At 39.1% G+C, this 22,195-nt stretch overlaps 1 protein-coding gene across 3 annotated transcripts in view; it reads right to left on the bottom strand.

The window, feature by feature from the left end:
• Window positions 1-8,432: 8,432 nt before the first annotated feature.
• Window positions 8,433-22,195, bottom strand: part of NEDD4 (NEDD4 E3 ubiquitin protein ligase) — a 49,035-nt gene continuing 35,272 nt past the window's right edge. For all 3 annotated transcript variants that reach the window (XM_040077040.1, XM_040077039.2, XM_040077038.2), the window contains 18 exons: window positions 21,475-21,540; window positions 20,778-20,897; window positions 20,172-20,378; window positions 18,961-19,038; window positions 18,649-18,703; window positions 18,501-18,559; window positions 17,583-17,648; window positions 16,113-16,342; window positions 15,441-15,562; window positions 15,272-15,342; window positions 13,714-13,809; window positions 12,807-12,880; window positions 12,582-12,642; window positions 11,930-11,989; window positions 11,732-11,839; window positions 11,043-11,139; window positions 8,785-8,857; window positions 8,433-8,707 (listed from right to left, as the gene is read on the bottom strand). In XM_040077040.1, coding sequence (XP_039932974.1) covers window positions 8,605-8,707; window positions 8,785-8,857; window positions 11,043-11,139; window positions 11,732-11,839; window positions 11,930-11,989; window positions 12,582-12,642; window positions 12,807-12,880; window positions 13,714-13,809; window positions 15,272-15,342; window positions 15,441-15,562; window positions 16,113-16,342; window positions 17,583-17,648; window positions 18,501-18,559; window positions 18,649-18,703; window positions 18,961-19,038; window positions 20,172-20,378; window positions 20,778-20,897; window positions 21,475-21,540 — 1,746 coding nt within the window. In that variant the 3' untranslated portion in view covers window positions 8,433-8,604. The remainder of the gene's footprint in view (window positions 8,708-8,784; window positions 8,858-11,042; window positions 11,140-11,731; window positions 11,840-11,929; window positions 11,990-12,581; window positions 12,643-12,806; window positions 12,881-13,713; window positions 13,810-15,271; window positions 15,343-15,440; window positions 15,563-16,112; window positions 16,343-17,582; window positions 17,649-18,500; window positions 18,560-18,648; window positions 18,704-18,960; window positions 19,039-20,171; window positions 20,379-20,777; window positions 20,898-21,474; window positions 21,541-22,195) is intronic.

Raw genomic sequence — 22,195 nt, 5'->3', positions numbered from 1 at the left:
AAATGCCCTGTGCACAAGGCGGCTTTGGGGACGGAGACCGAGATGTTTTTGAAGGGCCACACGGAGCTGTGACTTGCATCAAAACGGCTTTACCAAGAATTCGGGCTGACCCGCTAAAGGCAACACCCTGGTGCAAGGAGCGAGCTAAGGGGGGTGAACCGAGGGGAGCCAAAAGCTGGGCATTGCAGGAGTGATTTCTTTTGATGCCCAAATTACTGCCTCCATCAGCTGCAGTTGCTGGGATTTTATCTCAGCTGGGCTGCAGGAATCACTTGGCGGGCTGTGGGGATCTCCCCTATTTAAAGGCTCTGGAAGAACTCTCTGCCCAGTGCTGGACAGGAGACACAGCTGGATCACAGCGGCCCAAGGGACTGTGGGGAAACAAAGCAGCCCACCCCAACTTCTCCTTCCCCTGCACTGTTATTAACCTGGCTTAGGTCTCCACCTGGCCTCTGCCAAGGCACAGCAGAACAGATCAGAGGCTCTGCTGGAAGCACAACCCCAGGTGCCCTCAGTTTACTGCAATTCAGCACTTGCCAAACCAGCACAGGCACTGCCAGTTGCAAAGAGTTGCCAGTTGTGTGGCCAAGCGAGGAATCAAGAGAACCAATTCTGATGGAAATAACTTGGGGGGCAAATTACAACTTTTGTTTGTTTGTTTTGCTGGAATTAATTCCCTGATTCAATTTAGTGTGTGGCATACACAGGTATGGCTGCATAATACATCAGGAGAGCAACCAGCAGTTAAAGCTGCTCATAGTATAACTGTGCTGCTAAACATTAGTCCAGGATTACGTTTGCTAAATAACATCTTGCTGTCATTTGCGTTCAGATAGCTCTGTAAGATCACAGTGACCAGATGCTGGCACATGATGGAACTTGTATTATTTAAATAATACACATATGAAATACATACCAAAATGCTCATGCTAAGTAACTAGGGGAAAAAAGTATGTGCGCCATGTGTGTGGGGCGGTTATGACAAGTTAGGGAGTTAAATTGGCCTAATGTGCTCAACTGAGGACCAGGCCACTGCAAGTCACTGGGTGAAAGTCCCATCTGGAGAGGCTGGGGCCACCCCACCCAGCCTCAGCAAGCTGCAGCACCCAAAACATGATGCCTAACCAGAGCAAACCTTCAACATGCAGACAGCAGCCCTCCAAATCCTGCCAGGTTTTCAAACTCCTGCTGGCTTCAGGAGCAGGCTGCCCTGATAACAGCTCCAGTGCAGGACACCCCCAGGCACATCCTGGAGCCCACTCCCCACCACGGCCCAGCCCCGCAGCAGCTGCAGCCCCACACCAACTAATTGAGCTGCTTCAATTAGATACAGCGTGATCAGGATTAATTTCTTTCTCCAGTGAGAGATCAACTGATCCAGCCTGTTTGCACCTTAAGAGTCAATTAAATAGCTGGACCTTTTCCAGTACAGAAAAGCATTTACGTGACCGAAACGTCTTTTTAAATTCAGGACTATGTATGCAAGCAAAATTTCAACTTCACCTCTTATCTTTACAAAATTGTAGACATTTATATAAATGAAAATCTGATCTTAGAAAGGCTTACTGTCAGACTCCAAATTCTCAGTGTGGAGAAGAACACAATTAATTAATTTGCAAAATAATATATTTTAGCTGCATGTTAATAGAGTTCAATTTTATTATATTGGATGAAGCAGCACTTCACATTTTGATAGCTAACCTTTGACTATAGTAAGAAAAGCACTTGTAACAATCTGATAAAGATAAAACAGAGAATCACTTTTTACTAACCTGTGAAATAATTCTGTGAGTCTTCAGTACAGGATGCCTATAACTACTGGACTGATACCCAAGATAGGAATGAACAGCTTCTCAGTTCTCTGCTTTTGGGCCCATTTCTGTAAGCCTACATAGAAAGGCAGGCATTTATTTAAAACTCTGCATTACAGCAAGCAATAGTGCATAAACAAATAATTAGGAATAAATCTACTAAGGATGGACAACTAATTGCTGGGCAGCAATACATAAAATATGTAACTCCATCAAACATTTTATGAAACTGAATTTATTATTCATAACTAGAAAATAATGTGTTGTAGCTGTTCACGATAAATGAAATACATTCACATTAACCACTGTTTCAGCTAGAGAGTAATTCCTAATATCTTTTATAGAGAAATCCCTTTACTTGGGCAAAGGAAGAAAGCAGATCTTCCAGACAAAGGGATGGCATGGCATGGCCTGGCCAGGGTAACCTCCATTAAAGTGGCATAGTTTGTCATATCTGACAACCCACTGAAGAAAGTTATCACTAGTTAAGGGCCTGACCCTGCATTCCTTAAGTAGACAAAAATCCCTTTGAAGTCAATGAAGCATCCTGCTCAGATAACTATATCAGGATTTGGCAATTAATGAAAACTTCTAATTTCTGAAGTACATTATAAAAGGTTTTCCCTGAAAAATAACTATTACATGTTACTCACAGCAACTCCTTCACAGAGTGGGTTTGCTTCCAGCAGCTCTTGAAGCATACGAACTGTTTTTCACTAACTAGGAATTACCAAAAGTCAAAACCACATTGCTTTCTATTTGCATTGATCTGCGTTAAATATTCTTCTCTAGCTGATCTCTAGTTGAAGGTTTTGACAGCTTTGCATTCAAAAGGTCAGTAAGCAGTCCTCAGGGCAATTTGATTTAAACCTTTAGCATTTTGCATACTCCCAAGCAGCAGTGCATAGAAGGAGGTGTATTCACAGCCTCTAAAAGGTCATACGTCCCAGCTCTCAAAACAAAACCTCAATCAGAAATATTTCAGCTCTTAGAAAATATCAGAAAAGCTAACAGACAATTATGAAAACATTTGCCATTAAATTTAACTCAAAACGGGTTAAGAAAAACAAATTGTAATGAATGTTTTTAGACTGAGGTGTATTTCAACAGGAAGTTTTACATTCTGTCACATTTGGGAAGGCTGCCTTATCTGTCTTTCCTCAAGAGGCAGGCTCACTTACTTAATGTCTGTTTAGGTTTTCCAAGCCGCTTGGCCTCCCCCCTCCCCAAAATTCCAAGCCTCTCTCTGGGATGAGAACCTGAAACCTACAATGCAAAATTTGTTTGAAGTCTCATTAAGCAAGAAGCTTCAAATTAAGGACAGCTCAGCAAAACAAAACATTTTTCTACAGAATCACGTGGACATAAACCAAGCATTACATGGAAGTTCTCCCTCATTATCCCCTTTGTGAGTTGTTTGTATTCTGATTAGCATGCTAATGATATATGTTCCACAGAGAAAAAGCAATTAAGTCTCCACTTCAAAGAAAAATGATTTAGTATAAGAGCACCAAAGCTTGTGCTTGCATCTCCTACTGATTCTGTGATGCTGCAGAGCAAAATGGCAGCTGTTAAATGCTTAATTGCCATTTATAACCACAGAAGATGGTAGGTGTGGGTTGTCTTTTAAATGTATAGACATTTCAAAAACATGCTTCTTATGGCCCCAGAGGTATGGATCCTTGGGGGTGGTCAGACTGCAGATAAATGAGTTCCTCTCAGTTCACATCATAAGAACTGCAGTGAGTCTTTTAATAGTTGTTTTAAAAAAGGGAGATATTAAAATAAACAAACTGCCCAAAAAAAAGCAGAATCTCATAGCAAAATACTATCATAAGACCCTATGTGAAGAACTCAATCACCACAACAAACTAATTAATGAGAACCAGAAAGGAAAACATACATAGACAGCATGACAAATGAGAGACAGAAGAGTCTGGTCCTCTGATGACTGACATTATTTTTGACCACATGAGAAATTAGTAAAATTAAGACAATATTTAAAAGTACACATACTCTATTTTAAGTATTTCATATGTTTTAGCATGTTACCATTGCCACAATGCAATTCCCACACTAGGGAATTGACAAGTATCATGTATTTGGTAAGTAATATTGAAATTGTACTGTAAAAAGTACAAAAGAAAAAAAAGAAGGAAATCTGTGCTGATCCAGGACACGTTCCACACTGACAGTATGCGAGAGGCTTTTCAAGGACACGTGTGCAGATTTTCGTAAATGTGTCATCAATTAGTGAAATAGCACCAAATTGTGCTATGGATCTACAGAACAAATCAAATGTCAAGGCAATAGATAGCTTAGAAAGTGTATGTATGAAATAGTGAGGTTAGAGAGATAAACACGATAAAGAAGGAAAACTAATAGATTACACTCATGTATTTTGCCCAGGTTTGATGCATCAGTCCTAGTCTCTAATTTAAAAAAACCTTGTTTGATATGCTACAGATGTGATTTTTTATAATAATTAAAAAGAATTTAAGTCATGTGTCCTTCAAACTGCATAAGTGAAGACTCAATGGCTCTTTCTACAGAAATTATTGGTTTAAACTTCCTTTTAAAAAACAGTTCTACCTCATGACGCAGCCAGAATGCTGAAGAATCACCTGCACCACCTTGAGAAGCGAGAGACTTGAGACAAGTAACACCCAGCCTAAAAATCTGTCTGTTGAAATTAATTCTGAAGGGAAAAACCCACAGCACCCACCGCCTCATTTCCCTAACACCAGACTGCAGAGGAGTTACAGATATAACCTTCAGAGTAAAGGAGAAATTTTAAAGTTTCCACTGCAAGTTTTTGTTGAGGTTAATCTATAAACTTACCTTTTTTAGGCTAAATAAATTTCTTTCTTCAAAAACATCATAACTATTCAGAAATACCCTTTACTATATAACTGTAACAATTAGCACACAAATAAACACCACCACCAGCCTTATAAAACATGTAACAGGAATAGTTTAACTTCCCAGGGAAGTTCAGCCCCTGAAAAGTTTCCTGGAGGTTTCACACCATCCTAACACATCTAACCCCTGACCCAGCAGCTCATGTCCCTGCTGTGCCCCATCACCCACTGAGCCCAGGGGGCCTGGCCCAGCCATCTCCAGTGCCCAGGGAGGCCCCATGGCCACTCCCAGCCCAGCCGAGAGTCCAAATGCCAGGCAGAGCCTCCACCGGAGTCTCCATGTTCTACACAAGATATCTGGAATTGTACCGAGCTGCAGAAGTCACAACCAACAGGAGGAAACTGTTTAGCTTACAGTTCTCCAGCTTGGAGCAGCCCAGAAAACTGCAACTACAACTTCCCCTGAATTTTCAGTGTGGTGTTCTTAAAGCTGAGGAAAGCGAAACTATTGCTGCTGCAGTCATCCTCTCCCTCCTGTTGTGATCCATCCCCTGCCCTAGAACGTACATTTTTCTCAAGACCTTTCATTTCTCAGTCTCTTCATCGACCAATGTTTCTTAATCAGATCTGAACAAAATCTCTTACCAAACATCAACCCTATATCCATTTTTTCCCCTTACTTACCTGAGAAACTTTTCTTCCTTACCTCTCACCTGGCTCCTGCATCTGGGTGTTAAGAGCAATGAAATCAGTGGGACAGAGCTGGTCGTTGGCTCCCAAGGAAGCAGCTGTTAACCTCTCCTCTGCAATGCCACAGTAAGAAGTCTGCAACTGATATGCAGACAGTTTCTGGCAAAAAAACCTGTTGTTCACAGGATTGTCTCCGGAGTTTCCCCCTCTCTCTGTGTGTATGTGCTTCAGGGAACACAGAGGTTGGTGTGCAGAAAACACAAGTACAAAGGGACATGCAGCAGATCCCTAAGAGCATCTCCCTGGCTGCCCAAGACTGCACCCTTGTCTGGCTGTTCATGACCCCTACAGAAGCCTCCCAGGTTGCTTCCCCTTGCATTGCCCTGCCCACAGATGTGAGGGAATTTAGTCTCCCCTAAGAGCCAGGGTTTATAATTCTAGAATTCCTTGAGAAGCTACAAAAACCACCCTGCTCCCTTCCTCATGACAAACAGCAGCCTGGGGCAAGCCCTGACCAGGATGTTCCCTCAAGGGCCTGCACCAGCCTGTTGCCCCTTCTGCAGCCATCCCTCCATCCAGCAATACGAGCAGTGTCTTTTCCTCCTCTCTGGCTTTTCCCTGCCTGCCTCTGACCAGGCACACAAGGCAGGGCCCCTTCAGCCTGTGGCATCCTCCACACAGGCTCCCTCACTCCGGTCACCCTGCCCCAGTTAACCTCAGGGCTGGAGTACCTCACCGGTAAGGAAAGGCTCAGAGAACTGGGACGGTTCTGGAAAACAGAAGGCTTCAAGGAGACCTAATTGTGGCCTTCCAATACCTAAAGGGAACTTAGAGGATAGATGGGGCAAGGCATGTAGTGACAGAACAAGGGGGAATGGGTTCAAATGGAAAGGAGTAGGTTTAGATTAGGTGTTAGGAAAGACTTCACTGATGGTGAAGCAGTGGCAGAGGCTGCTCAGAGAAGCTGTGGCTGCTCCATCCTTGGAGGTGTTCCCAGCAGGCTGGATGGGGCTTTGAGCATCCTGGTCTAGTGGAAGGTGTCCCTGCCCATGGCAGGGGGTTGGAACTGGATGATTTTCAAGGTCCCCTTCCCACCTAGGCCATTCTGTGACACTCCCCCACAGTTTAAAGCCCCCAGAAAGGACGTGCTGCTGGGCACTCCCTGCTGCTGGTGCAGGGTTTCAGGGCCCCTCTCCCACTGCCCACCCTGTGCTGGGAAGGCTCCCAGAGCAGGGAGGAGCCTGGCCCTGCCTCACCTGGTCAGTGGCCTTGCAGAGGAGCCTCCCCTCAGCGTCTAGGCTGGCCGTGCTCTGAAGGCTGACAGTGACCCAGAGCTTCTAGAAAAATACACTGTGCGTTTTCCCAAGGCTGCACGTCCCAGGAGCAGAGCACCAGGAAACAGCACTGCTGCGTCTTCACAGCTCTGCAAAAGTAGCAGCATGTTGCAGTGGAACTACTGCCGTGGCCTACCTAGGAGTATAAAAATCACTCAATTCTTGCTATTTCAAGGTTACTGATATGCACTTCAAAGAACCGAATCACAACTTATTAGAATAAACTTTTATTTATGCTCTCGGGATCCTTATTTTATACTTTAGAGTATGCAACAAAACCTGCTACATTCGAATCTATACAGATTTACTGATATATCATTCACGTTTTACAAAACTGCATATAGATTTGGGAAATTTGTATAAGTTACCTTTATTTACATGTAATACTCTCAGTCCTAATGACCTAGTCAAAGGATAAAACAAAGTGGGATTTTAAATATCCCTTAAGACCCATTAACATTTGTTACATAATTTACATATCTTCAGAGAGAGATGTGCTACACTTCCTTCTTGCATATTTATAAAGACCGTGACTAAACAGAAATTTGCTGGCCAAAGCTAGGTACTGTCATTTCTTCAGATCATATTGGTAATAAAATGTTAAAATTTGAGCAAGCCAGGTATACAAACCAATTTTTTTCTTTCAGAACCAACTTTGCTAATAATTTTAACCAGCACTTGCTCAAAAAAAGTGTTAACATCAATACAAAAAATACCCACATTTACAAAGAAATCAAACTAATATTTATATATGACAAGTTGATCTACAATAAATTGCACATTGTTGGTTATGACTTTGGTTATACTGTATTAACAAATTTGGTTTCTAGAGTAACACTGGAGAAAAAAATATAAAAATGCAGCTGTAGAAACTAGCAACCTGTAAACATATCACAGAACCAAATTCTGCACCTGCTCACATGTGCATAACCTCCATGCAGTTCAGGAGTTTGCACATAACAGACTGCTGAATTTGGCCCAGAAAACCCTGTAAACATGTTCTTTATTGTTATGTAGTGCAATACTGCAAGAGTGGATAATAAAGGCCTCTAACTATCAGTAACTAAATACTGAGTGATATCCATACAAATTTCACTTTAAGATTGATTTGTTGCAAAAGGCTGAATTGAAAATATTATCGTTCAACTATAAATTTATCAAAAAAAGTGATGAACACTCAATAAACCAACATCAGTATACAAATTCAAAGAAAAAATGGATATAATTTCTCACTAAAACTCAGATTTATGCTGCTTATCTGTTTTGTATAAAAATCTTGGGTTTGTTACACTGTTTTAGCAAAAGCAAGTCAGGAACAGAAATATAAGAACTGCGTCAGCAAGTCGGTGTTCTGCAAACAAGTGCTTTCCAACCTTTTTATCGAATATGCTGAATTATAAGGTGCTTTGGGCAGATCTGTTGCAAAGAGCCTGAAGCAGCACAGATTATGATAACTGTAATACATGAAGTTTGTTGGGGTTTTTTGTTTGGCTGGTTTTTTTTTAAAAACAGTTTAACAATTTCAGTTGTTCCTCTTAAAGCAGCAAATCAAATTTAAATCCTCTGCAAAGATTTCTTCACAGCTTTACTTCAGTAGTTTACCGCAGGACAGTCTCAAATATTGTACAAGAGGCAACTGCTAAAAACATTTTAGTTTTTGACTTACTTGGCACTGGCTGATCCAATGTGTATACTGCATGTATCACCAAATACACAAAACTATGGAAATGACAAAATACATTTTCAAAAGTTAGTGATTTTTAATACTTCATCATTTTACACGTGATACTATGAAGATTCAATAGCCATGTGACTAAATACAATGGTAGTCCCTGGAAAATTCAATTTTTTTTGTAAACCCTTAAAATGAAATTGCAGCACTGGACCAACATAATTTTTGTCTGTGTCTCAATCGACCCCATCAAAACCCTGAGTGTTTTCAATCGCTAGAAGAAGTTTATCCCATAAATCTTCAAACGAGTCATATGGAGGCAAATCCAACCGATTAAAGCTGAAAAACAGATGAAAACTCTTAAGTATTTTATCACTTTTACTAGAGGTCATAATTTATCTGAATTAAATACTCACCAGGTATGAGCTCTTGGCAGTTTTTCAGGGGTACCCCACTGTTCGACTGTGAACAACTGTGGTCCATTTGAACCTGAAGAAAAGAACACATCAATTTTCACCCTATTATGAGATCCAAATTATGACATATTTGGGGGTTTTGTAATCCAGTTCTGACATTAGAAGGAGCTATCTATATGAATAAAATACAGACTATAGGCAGTATTAGTCAATAATCCCAATTCACTTGTATTTTAATTATTTCTTGTTATACCTCAGTTTCAAGAGACTTTTACACCTTAAGCTCATAAGCCTAAGACCTAAATGTATATGCATAGTGCTGGCACTGAAGTTTTCTGGACAATTTTATACTGTTACAAATTCTGCATGTAAAAACTTACACGTTTATCACCACGTGCCAAGTTTTATAACCTGGTAGAAAGCAGTCAACGTCCACCTTTACAAACACAACAACAACAACGAAGAGTAACTGTGTACTTTTGGAAACATGGCAATCATTATGTGTACTCCCAGATATTCTAGTGCACCTGAGAGAACATTTTTGGCTAGCAGGGGCAGCCCCAGCTCCCTCTACCCTTCAACAACTACCTTACAGCATCTCATCTCTCCAAGTTTCTTTGACTTCTCAGTTCGCACCAAGTAGATGCAAAGAGCATTTTATAACCGTTTCCTTAAGCTGGGAGAAGACTGTGCAGTTAAAAAAAACCCACAAAGACAAAAGGTTCACTGTCTGGTCAGAGAATGTCTGTTCTGCGTCCCAGCGCTCCAGCGCGGGTGCGTTCGCTCCCGGTCTCGGAGGAGCAGAAACGCCAGGCTGGCCGCGAGAGGGAGATCTGTGCTAGGAAGCGGCTCCAGGGCTGCAGAGCGGGCGTGGGAACAGCCCAGCAGCAGCAAAGAGCCACGGACCAGCACAAAACGCTGAAAAACCACACACAGCTCTTTCAAAACAAGGTACAGGAAATGTAATTGTTGCTGGGGTTTGGTAAGGATGGCACGCTGGCCATAGTAAAACAGAAATAACTGTAAGAGAAACAAACAAAGCACTGCGCAAGACAACTGCTATAGTTGGATTTTTCATTAACCAGTGAGTGAGTACAACTACAGAAGACTGCCCAAGCATATTCTAATCCCTGGGCAGAAGGAAGCCGAGAACTTCAGCAGTTTCGTTCCCTGGATCAATTCTTAGTTCTATCTCTAGCAGTGTTCTTAGACAAATAAGCAGAGCTCCTGAGGCAGCAGAATTCTGACTGGGTTCCCCTGGGACGAGCATGTGCCGCAGCACCAACAACGCCAAGGCTCGGGTGCAGCAGCAGACACATGGCTAAGCCTGCTGAGCACACTCTTCTTCCCACTGGAACTCACAATTCACATTTACTGACGGAACAACAACAACGACGAAAAAATAAACCAAGCATTTACGATGAAAATTAAGACATGGAGAAATGGGAACACACGATGGGTGGTTTTGTTCACAATCCTTTTGTTTTATAAACAAATTAATGTCTTGTTTATAAAAAAGGAAATGTTTAATCGAAGAGGCAAGTTAGGCTATTCAGTCATTTGCACAGTATCTAAAGCACTTTTAGCCTTAATAAAGTAGTCTAGCAGAAAACATAATAGCTGATGGCAGCCGAGAACAGACTTCCCCTAAGCCAAGCATCCCCACCCTTTGAGGGCTGCTCTATCTGCTAGCCCGCAGTGGCTTTTCTGGCTTTGCTATTGAAATTCGCTCCCTGCTGTCCTCTGCTTCTTTCAGTCTCGGCATCGTAGCTTCAGTACTTTTCTTCTGACTTTATGTTTAACTCGTGTCATTTCAGTGGCTCCCTTTGGAGTATATCCTTACAAACAACTGCATCTGTACAACCGTGGCTTGTGAGCAGATAAAAGCAGTTGTGGAACTGAAGTTAACTGCTGATGCCAGCATGTCTTTGTAATCAGATCTTGGATAACTGGGAATTTTCTTCAAGCTCAATCATGTGTTAAACAGGGATTTTTGCAGCTCTTGAGAACTTTAAAATTCCACGTTCATTTGAGAATTCCTATACATTTAAGAACTTCCAAAACCAGAATTTAAACAAAATATTTACAGAGAAACGTAATATAAGTGACTCTTCTCTGTTTCATATAGCTGCCAGTACTTAGTAAATTTTAAAATGAAATTTGAAAAATGATTTGGCAATGTCTGAAGTCAAAGATCAGGACAATGGTGCTATCGGGTTCTTTGTTACTTAATTGTGAAGATAATCTTAAGTACTCACCATACAGCTCAGCAAACCCATTCATGGGAACACGTGATGTGCCAGTAACAAACTGAAGCAATCTTATTCTCTTTTCAGAGTCCATCATTAAGACTGCCTATGTATGATAACGATTACAATTAAAGATTTATTTTTAAATTAAGGTTTTAAGGAAGTAAACTTATGCAACATAGTATCTACCTCTAAATCATTATCTGTGATATACATATGCATTTTTTTTAGTGACACAGTCTACCTCTCTGCCTATTGCTTAAAGCTACGAAGTCAACAATTTTTTAATGGCACTGTAACAAGAGTATGGTTACTGGCTTAGCAGGCTGTTAAAATGCTTCCCTTGAAGATTTGGCCCCCTGCTCTCTTTGAAGTTTCTTGATGTTATGAACGAGAAGCCAAATTCCTGTAATTTATTAAACAGAAGAGTTTAACACCTCTTTAGTGTAACCATGCCAGGAAAACCTACACAAATATTTTTAACCCCAGTCAGACAGGGATTTTTTTTAAAAAGCAAGCATGAGTATTGCATTTACATTCTTACCATGTATCTCATCGTTAGTTTTCTTTCTTTCACAGGAATTTTAATGGTCAAATAATATTTACCTAACCTTCTAATGAATGAAACTATAAACTGGCAGAAAGGCAGCAGCTTTTGAACACGTTTTCAATATGAAAATATCAGAACTTCATAATACCTTCCAGAACCACTGTATTACTTGATGGTTTATGTTGTATCCATTTTTGTATTTTGTGTGCAGTTTCCAATCAGCCACGTCCACATCTCCCAATCCACACATTAATAACTACAGAGATAAAAAAAAAACAACACCAAAGTTTAACTCAGTAAACTAAAGTTTCAACATAATTTGTTTTCTTTTCCATGATACACCTACCTCTAGCTCATTTTCATCAAAAATTTTAATCAGATCCTGTGGTATTAGTTCAAAAAAGCCCTAAAAAAGATAAGGGAAGTTTGTAAAAATCAAGGCAACATTATTTTAGCATTTTTAGTCACGGAGAAGGACATTTAGAGGCTTTGGTAAACGCAACCAAAACAATATATCAAATACAGATTTTGGACACCACTAGTCTCCAGTTTTGTTATAGTACTTTAAACTGATTTCTCACATCTTTTCTGTGCAGCACTGAGTGATGAGTATGGAAGTCTGAATATCATCTATGTAATACAATTTGTACAAAAAGGGGTAAATTGCCTATTTTAAATCAAACTAATATAATTAAGTTTAATTTCTGCAGAGGTCATTAAATAGTTTGCTCTACAGCTCAAGCTGTCAGTTAGGACTGAGAGATAAGCAAATTTTTCAAGATGAATTCAACACCTCAGTAAAAATATACCAAAATATTTTTATATATATAATAATTCAAATAATTCTGAAATAATTCAAAGCTGACACTACAAACAGTATCACTATTTTTTTTTATACTTTTAACAAAATTATTACTGGGTCTTCAGAGTGTCCAACAAACCTTAAAATCAGGTGCAACAAACTCTTAGAAGAATTTATTTTGTAATTAAAACTATACCTCTTTAAAGGCTGTCATTTGTTTCTGCACTCGGCTCACAAATCTCCACTGAATTACAAGACTGCAAAAAAAAAAAAAAAAAACCAAACCAAACAAAACCACATTTTAAATAAAAGCGATTTATATACAAAGCAACAACTTCCTTTTGTAAATAAAGCTAACACAGAGCCCCTGTACGAAAGGGCAATCCAGTGAGATACATTGCACACAGCAGCCACTACTCACTGAATGTAGTCTCTCTTGTTCTTGTTGGTGACAACGATTTCTGATCCACCACTTTTCAGTTCATGTTGATGGGTCTACATGCAATGCACAGAACAGGTCTTAAACAAAGTGAATATATAACAGAATTCCTATGCTAATATTAGGTAATTCATGCAACTCTTGAAGACTGCAGAATTTGAGAATTATGAGAAAGATCCAGTCACACAGGTTACCTAATAAATAGAATGTTGTACATTTTTTTTTTAAATGCATTATTGAGGGGTGCACTGGGAAACCTCTGTTTTTTCTGACCTGCTACAACACACCAAAGACTGCACACAGGTTCAGAGTAGGGCACACTTCTCCAACTGCTTATTCCATGGCCCAGCCCTCATTCCAAATGTCAAGGATAAGCAATTACAGAAACCCTTCAGCAATGATCCCAGTAAGTGAATCAATATACATCTATCTTACAAAGGGACTTATACTACTAGAACCTCAGAAGACAAATATCTCATTTTCAGTTATAATGGATGTACATTTTCATTGCTTCTTCTTAGGATCACTGTTGTTACACAAGACCACAAAGGTTATCATCCTTAGATCTAGCTGGCAACTGTAGTTTGGAAGTTTTATTCAAGACTTGAGGTATTTCTACATGACTTATCTTAAATAGCTTTGTATGCAAAAACAGCAACAGCTACATTTCAATGCAAGTAGTAGTCAACAAAAAAACACAAGCAGTTTTTTTAAAGCTCTGCTTATTTCCAAGTCCTTTATCATACCAGGTTGAAAGCACTGCATGAGTGGAAAGAGCTGAGTGAGCGAAGGGGTTTTCTTAACACCATACAGATAAAATCCTCTAATTTCACAGGTCAAGTGTTTTCTTTTATGCTTTGTCTATTCTACATTACATGAACATACTAACCTGACCAAAAAGTTCTTCATCAACTATGAATCTGAGGTCCAGTTCTGTTGGATCATTTTCAAGAATCCATCTCAGAGAATTGTAATATTCACTATCCTAAGAGAGAATCATGAAAGAGTAAACACTAAATAAAGTAGCCACCTTATAAACTGGAAGAGGTCCCATGACAGCCCAGTGAACACTTCTGCCTAGGGTAATCCTATACTGGATACAGAGACGCTGCAGTTGTACAAAGCTCTGAAGACCTTTGAAACCCGATTGCTCAGCAATCTATGTAAATGGCTCACACAGCAAAATGGTGGTAAGATGGTATAGCACTATCTAAAGTAATATATTTTGGACTCTTCTCTTGTCTCTGATTCTCTGTTTATCTTCTTTTTACTGTCAGGCATTATTACAAAGAACCTTAGGAAATAGAAATTAAGATAAAGCCAACTACATCCTGGCTCCACCCAAAGCAGTGTGAGCAGAAGTTCGAGGAAGGTGATTCTGTCCCCCTGCTCAGCTGTGCCCAGCCCTGGGCCCCCAGCATAAGGACATGGAGCTGCTGCAGCAAGTCCAGAGGAGGCCACCAAGAGGCTGGAGCATCTCTGCTCTGGAGATAGGCTGGGAGAGCTGGGGGTGCTCAGCCTGGAGAAGAGAAGGCTCCAGGAGACCTTACAGCACCTTCCCCCATCAATACAGGAGCTACAGAACAGATGGTGTTTATCAGGGCTTGTAGTGATAGGATGAGGAGGGTAGATTTAGCTTAGATATTAAGAAATTCCTCCCTGTGAGGGGGATGAGTCACTGGCACAGGATGCCCATGGAAGCTGTGGCTGCCCCACCCCTGGAGGTGTTCAAGGCCAGGTTGGACAGGGCTTGGAGCAACCTAGTCTAGTGGAAGGTGTCCCTACCTTGCAATCCAAACCATTCCATCATTTTAGAGTACGAAACAAAAACCAAATCAAAACAAAAAAATCAGGACACATCTATAAATCTATTACTCAGAAAAAGATAGCAACTACATGCTGTAATCTTAAAGGGCAGCAAAACCAGTAACAGACTAAAAAAATGGAATAAAAATAACTCTGTCCTAGAATGAGTATTCTAGGTTAAGAGCCATTATGAGGGAACCAAGCAAACAAGAAAAGTCTAAGGGACATGTTTTCCTCTAAAAAAATGTTACATTGTATCATTTAAATATTTTCAGTCCCTGAAATTATTAATTTTTATAATCAAAGGAAAAAACTAATTTAAAAAACAGGTTAAGATAGGAATCCTGTAAGTAATTATACTCAATTTTATAAAACCTCAGTGTCTAAAACATTTTAAAACATCATAGGAAGTTTAGGTTCAAGTTTCCAACGCAGTTTAACTGACTTGAACCTGAGTCTAGGTCTTTGATAGTCACTGGAAGTTTTAATTCCTATCCAACTTGCAGACTTATAAAAGATATCTTTGAACCATGCATTTTCAACCTTCAAAATGTCATTAAAGATATATATATACACACACACACACACACTAATTATAAACTAACATGAAATTGATCTACATGATAAAGCAAATTACATACCACGGACTCCATATCATGTAGTGTTATTGGTTTTTGGAGCATCATCTTGTAAAAAGGACGAATAAAAAAGGCTTTAAAGAAGAAGAAATAAATTTAGTAGATGTAACTTAGGACTCAAAACACACACAATATTAACCTGAATGCCACATTACATAAGTTAAATACTAACCATCCAAAAGTTTGCCATGGTAAACAGCCATTCCAGCCACACGACCTATAAACTTGAAATAAGAGAGATGATCTTCATTGCAGAGTCCAGAGTTCGGATTGATCTGCAGAGTATAGTTATCTCTGAAGTTGAAGGAGGGAGCAGGGAAGAGAAAGAAAAACAAAATGTTGCACTATTGGAACAGTCTCACATTTGAAGATCTGAAGTACATCACTTATTAAATCAGTTATCGCTTTTCATGATGATATCTAATATTAACCAATATGCAACTTAAGACTATTAGTATATCAGAAACAACCACCATGAACTATCTCAGTAAGTCAGAGATATACCAAAGAGAAGGGATTAACTCCCATTCATTTTAAAGTAGGATAACATCCTCTGCATTACTGGTTACATACTGCCTCTTCTGTATGCAGGAGATGGTTGCAAGCACATGTTTGTCCATGCAAAAATGCCACGGCTTATGTTAGACTGCTGTAAAAAAACCCCACAAGTTCTGTCTCCACATTATTCTTCTGTCAAATAACTGCACGCAGATTATTGCGGTTTTTATCAACTAAACCCTTCCATACATTTGCAAGGGCAGCAGGAACGCCATTTTTAAAGAAGGTATGAGAAATACAATTACTTTTCCTAAATTTTCACGTCTTCTGGAGTGGTATTACTTACGTAGCTGAATATTCAAACAATCCATAATAAGGATTAAACATTTCTTTAGAGAGAAGGAAGAACCATTCTCTGGCCACTCCTCCGTAGTCTAAACCTTTTTCACCATCAAATTCAATCCAAAGTCTTGCTTTAAGGAAATCTGCTCTCTTTACAGCTATAATTCTTCTGTAAGAATCTTCAAGGATTGTTGTGCGATGAATTTTCATTTCAAATCTATTTGGAATATCACTCTAAAAAAGAGAATACGAAAACAAAGAATAATAAAACAAAACCCAGCATCTTATAGTTTTATAGAATATGCAGATTCTGAAAATAGACAAAGAGGGCACAGAAACCCGTTCCTTATATAACCTGGAAATATAACACAATATGATTGAAGAGGCTCTATTTACCTACAATTCAACTAGCAATGAGAATTTCAGATACTAACTTCTATTTCATGCTAAGAAAATGCAGTTAAAGTAAGTTCTTACTAGTAACAGCATATGAGCAGTTGCTCTGTATGCAGCAAGGAGTCTCTTCTGACACTGAACATTTATCATATTACACACTTGATTAAAAACAGCTCACACTTGACACATAAAATTATCTGGTACTGTTTTACCTGATTTATTTCACCTTCTAGTTCAATGTTCTATGAGCCTAGGTGTCCTTTTACTTAAGGCAAAATCTACAGTTGTATTTAATTCTTAAACTACCACAATTGTATTGTGTGGCTGACCTCTCTATCACTTCTCAGATTAAGATACTGACATTTGAATGAATGTCAATCTTGTTTGACTAGGAACACAAAAAATGAGGTGCACATACAATTGTGTCAATTTACTTGTCAGCTCAAAATGCATAGGCAGACTTGGCAGGTAGAAGGCGAAGCATGGATCTAAACTCAAAGGCTATTATTATATTCATAAAATATCTCCTAAAGATGTAAAATGATTGAACTTGTGCAGATTCATTGTTATCTGTCTGTCCAGATGCTATTTACAGTCTTTTATGCTACAAGTTATAAATATACCTGGCGCTGCCACTTCAAACTAGAGTTAGGAAACAAGATTCGTAAACTTCAGATTTTAAGGCTGTAACAATTTATTGCAGGCATCCAGCCCGATCATGATGACAGCAGAGATTTCTACACAGACAGACTAAAATATATTCTGAGAACTTTTCATATTCTGACTTCCAAAAACTATTGTATGCTTGATCAGTGATTTCCAAACTTTTCTGCTGCCAGTCTTACTTTCAGGTTCATGACATTTTAACCTTTGAGAATTCTACTTTTTAAATTAGATTGCTTGCAGTCTCATCAGTGCATAAAGTCACGAACCCTGCTGTTAGAGTAAAGGCTAATTGTTTCCAAGGTGGTGCCTCACAAATGTATTTGTGATCAGACAAATCCCTGTAACCTAAGCTTTCCTTTGTCTAAGAGCCTAAGCCTCATAATCTTCTGCTTGATTCCTACTGATGACCAACCTGTTTCTTCAATTTCTTTCTGAAGAATTCATACTTCCGCTTATAGTCCCTGGAGTAAGGCACAGCCTTTGGGGGAAGAAAAAGAAGAAAGTCTCACATGTCTTGTGAAACACAGACCACCCCTTTAAACTTTGAGATAACAGGAATACATATTTTACTGAGTGTCAGGGGAAACTTCCAATTTATAAACACCAGGAATGAAAAGCACTTCTCTGTTCAGATCAGACCCACTGAACTCATGCTGTACTTCCCCATTAGCTGATGTAACTGCCCGAGATCCCTGAGTGGCCCAGATCAAAGTGACCAAAATGCCTTTGGTGACGTCCATAACACGTCCATTTCCCTGCTGTATCATGAGAGACCTGGCTACAAACACCTCTATTTTCCATGGACAGGGAAGGTTGTTTACGTACGCAGACTATTAATAAACACAGATATCAGCTGAACACTAAAACCCATCTATAATTATAATGCAAACCATCTTTGTGATTAGTTCTGCTAATTTTGCACTTCAGATTAATATTGAAGCTGGATAATTATTTTTCACTTGAAAATTAATTTAATTCCTCTTTAAATCCTTTTTTTTTCTTCTTTTTTTTCTTCTTTCTCAAATTTACTTCATGAATTGAGCTACTGTGGATAAAAAAATAAATAGACTTTCTTACCCACCTCAAATCCCTCCCCCCACTCTATAAGGAAACTTTCTTACTACCACGGGAACTGCTTTTGCTTTCTGGCATTTAAAGACCACTTGCCCAGAAAGCTTTCTAAACAGTCTTTAAAAAGAAATAAAAATGCTTTGTTCACACATGAAAGTTTTGCTTACTAGACCAACTAACTGATAAATGACAAGAGTTTGTCTGGATTCTATTAACAGCATTTCTGAAAAATATGAAAATCTACAGTAGGAAAGCTTACTGGTCCAGTTATTGCCACATTCTGCAGTCGAGGATCCTCCCATTGTGTTCTCTTCGTATCTGCAAGACATTTTTTAATTAGTTCCATTAATTTAAATAATGTTCACAAATATAATTATGAGTAGAGAAGAATACTATGTTGTACATACTGTGGTTTATGAAGAATATTCTTCCATCTGTGTGAGTTCTCTCTTCCCACCCTGGCTGTAAGAAGGCAACATTTTTATTACACATTTTTATTAAAATTTTTTTAGAAATTTCTGATCATATAGTTTGCATAGAACTCAACATGATCCACAGTTGTGGGCATTCCTCCCCCATCTACTATCAGCATTGAAATTCAAACCATTTTTTTTTGTAAAAAAAAGCAGGCTGCATTTTCTTATGTGCAAATTCCAATAATGCTAACTTAAATAGAAAATTGTTTCATCTGCAAAACAAGTAGAGAACAGTCTACTTACTGGTAACGGGCCCAGGTCAACTGGATCTAGGGAAGTCTTCCTCCTCGGATGAGCAGGAATTTTCAGTCTTGGATCTTCCTTTGAAAAGTAAACAAGCAGCATGTTAAAATCCTTTTGCTGTTTTGTTTTGTTCTTAATTTTTAAATTAATGGTTTTAAATTTTTAATTAATGGTTTTGCAAATAATATGCCTAGTACCAATTAGGTGACAGGTGCATATTCTGCAGCCAAAGGAATCCTTGTGGATTCTCAGTCCAGTAACTTACAATTATTTTCTAGTAACCTCTCATTTTGTTTTATTTACATATATATAAATATAAATCCCTAATTCAACTCAATCTTTGTGTAATTGAGTCAATTTCTTCTTTCTACATGATCTCCAACACACCTTATACGTTTTGCGTTTGGTGGGTTTTTTGTTGTTTGGTTGGTATGTTGGGGTTTTTTGGAGGAACTAGGATGAAGGTGGTTGTGTTAAATGAGCTCTTTTCACCCACCTGGAGAAAAGAATGCCCATTTTGAATCAATTTAATGCATTCCTCTTTCCCTTCCACTGGCAGTAACACTGACTTGCTCTTGAGATGCCTAAGCCCATCTAACAGCACTGCCAAGTGGTGCGCAGTGCCCCTCTGTGGAGCTGCAGCTGTACAGCTCCCTCATCCACGTGGTACTTGCACCTGGTCTGCTTTTCTAAGCATTCACAGAAATTTGTGTTGTGCCCCGTGATAAATTCAAGGTAATGGATTTCCTGTTGAAGGAAAGTTCTGTTTACAGAACTCATTTCTGTGAACAGCTCCTATAAGCTGCTACAGTTCTGCAATGTCATTTAGGAGGGGCTTTACATCTGCAAAGCAGATTCCTGTTTTCCTCCTTCCAAGCTAAGCTTTCACATACCAATACAACTAGTAAAATTGATAATTTTCCACTCATGACAGGTACTCTAACTTGGCATTTTTTTTACATATCACTCAGACTCACATAGAATACTCTGGGTTGGAAGGGATCCACAAGGATCGTGGAGTCTGTCTCCATGGGCTGTCCAGGGACTAAACACCCCACCTTGGCTTTATTAGCACTGTGCTCTGACCAGGCTCCTGAACAAACACACAGCTACCATGGCACTAAAGAAACATATGGAAGCTTGCCAAAAGCAGCAAAGTCTGGATTCAAGAGGAACCAGAATTTCAGTTCATGAGAACAGTTTTCCATTACCCATGTTGTGGTTTTAGTATTGTGGTCAATAAAGAATGGTCTCCCATTGGGTGCATGTCGGACTTCCCAGCCTTTAGGGAGAAATCCTTGCTCCATTTCAGGCTGCTGCTGAGAAGACTGTTGTGATGAATCACTTGATGTTGCTTGTGGCTGTCTTCCTGTAGAAATACTTTGTGCAGCTGACACTTGACTTGGTTCCACAGCAATCTATGGTAAATGACCAAAAAACATCCTATCAAATCAAAGCCCTGTAAAGCAATATCTTTTTTCTATAAACCTATTTTTTTGACTCATGAAAGCAGTTTCATAAAGCAAGTCCCTGACAGATTTCATTATCATCAACCACACTGACTAATGATCACTGATTGTGCTGAAGGTTTGCAGGAGCCTTCCAACCTCCTCAGTTACCATTCCCCAGAAGGGAGAGTGACTCGCCACAAACATTACTGTTCCTAACTCTGTGCAGTCTCTCAGATATCTTATGTGGTACTTTACAGTTCATGCCTTTCACACGCTCTATTCACAGCCATCTCTCCAATTCTATTACCCCAGACGCTTAAAAGGTTCAGTGAATACAAATGTCAGTAAATTGAAGACAGGCAATACCTGTACAACTGGTTTTATCCAGGTAGTGGTTCTAGAATTGTGATCTATATAATATGACCTTCCTTTTTCATCTTGTCGTTCTTCCCAGCCTGGGGGTAATCCAGATGAAGTAGGCAGTAACTAAATATTAGTGATAACAGATGAAAAACAATTAAGGAAACTATGAAACTTACTGTGAAAAGGTTTTCCTCTGTCAAATTAAAACAACAAAACTATATTCCAGAAGGTTCATGACTTCTATGAACTGAATAAAATAGATAAGAAGTATTTAAGTCCTTCCTGCATAGTATGAAGTCACAGATTTTTATTTGTTTGATTATACAAAATTCAAGCTCCTCATGTTTATATACCTGGTTTAGGCTGATCCAGCCTAGTACTTCTGGCTGTGAGATCACAGTTTGCAGTGTCAGCATGAAGACATAATGGAATGTGGTATAGCTTTTAATTAGAAGTAAACAATTATAAGGCAAACCATTTGAAAAACGAAACTTATATCATCAGGGCAAGACTACTTCCTTCTGCAGGCTATGCATCAAGTTAATGCTAAACAAAGCTGAAACATGAAAGCTTTACAGCTGAACTAGACCCATAATTGCTATTTTGTCAGGACAGCTGCTGGGCAAGGAAGGCCAAATCTAATTTGAAATGTCAGCACCTAACACAGCTAAAAGCCTGTGTTTTCTGAAAAATTACTTACCACTGGATGTGCAGGCTGCTCTTCAAGTCTGTATGTTTGCAGACTACCTCTTCTGCTGGAATGGCTCTTGAAGGAGCAAAGAGGAACGGCACATTAGCTATTACTGCAGCTTTAGGGATGGCAGCAAGCAGTCAATAATGCTTATCACACTTCAAGCTATTAGTTTCCATCCTGACAAAGTGTTGTATTTGTTTTGAAACACGATTTAATATCGTATTTTTCAAACTCCAGTTTTAACAGCTAGAAACATCAAGTTCACTGAGTCTATTGTAATTCTAGAATGATAGAGGCTTATGAAAGTTCAGAAAACTCTAGCAACAGATGTTTTGGCATGTAAAACATTAATTACAAATAGTTACAGTACATTTGAGTTGACAGAATAGAGCTTTTTGTGTTGTCTGTGATAGAGCAGAGCTAACGTAACTTTCCAGAAAGTAGATTAGGTCAATAATGAAAAAATATGAGTCTGAGATAATCAATTTGAGAAGAGCAATTTAATCCCTGGACTTTGCGTAAGTGTCCACATTTAGAACTCATTTGCGACAATTAGGCACCTGTATTTCATTTTGCTCCAGAATCTCCACAACTATTTGAAGGATTTTTCCTTATCCACATACTACTGGAGTACTTCAAAGAAAAAGCATGATTAACTTATTAGATTTTCTTTTTTTTGGTGGAGGGGGTGGGGTGTGCACATGAAGGAAGGCAAGACTGCCATTCT

The sequence above is a fragment of the Hirundo rustica genome, chromosome 13, assembly GCF_015227805.2.
Source record: "Hirundo rustica isolate bHirRus1 chromosome 13, bHirRus1.pri.v3, whole genome shotgun sequence".
In the NCBI taxonomy this organism is placed as follows: Eukaryota; Metazoa; Chordata; class Aves; order Passeriformes; family Hirundinidae; genus Hirundo; species Hirundo rustica.
The sequence above is the reverse complement of the archived record's forward strand: the minus strand, read 5'-3'. Positions and strand labels throughout refer to the sequence as shown.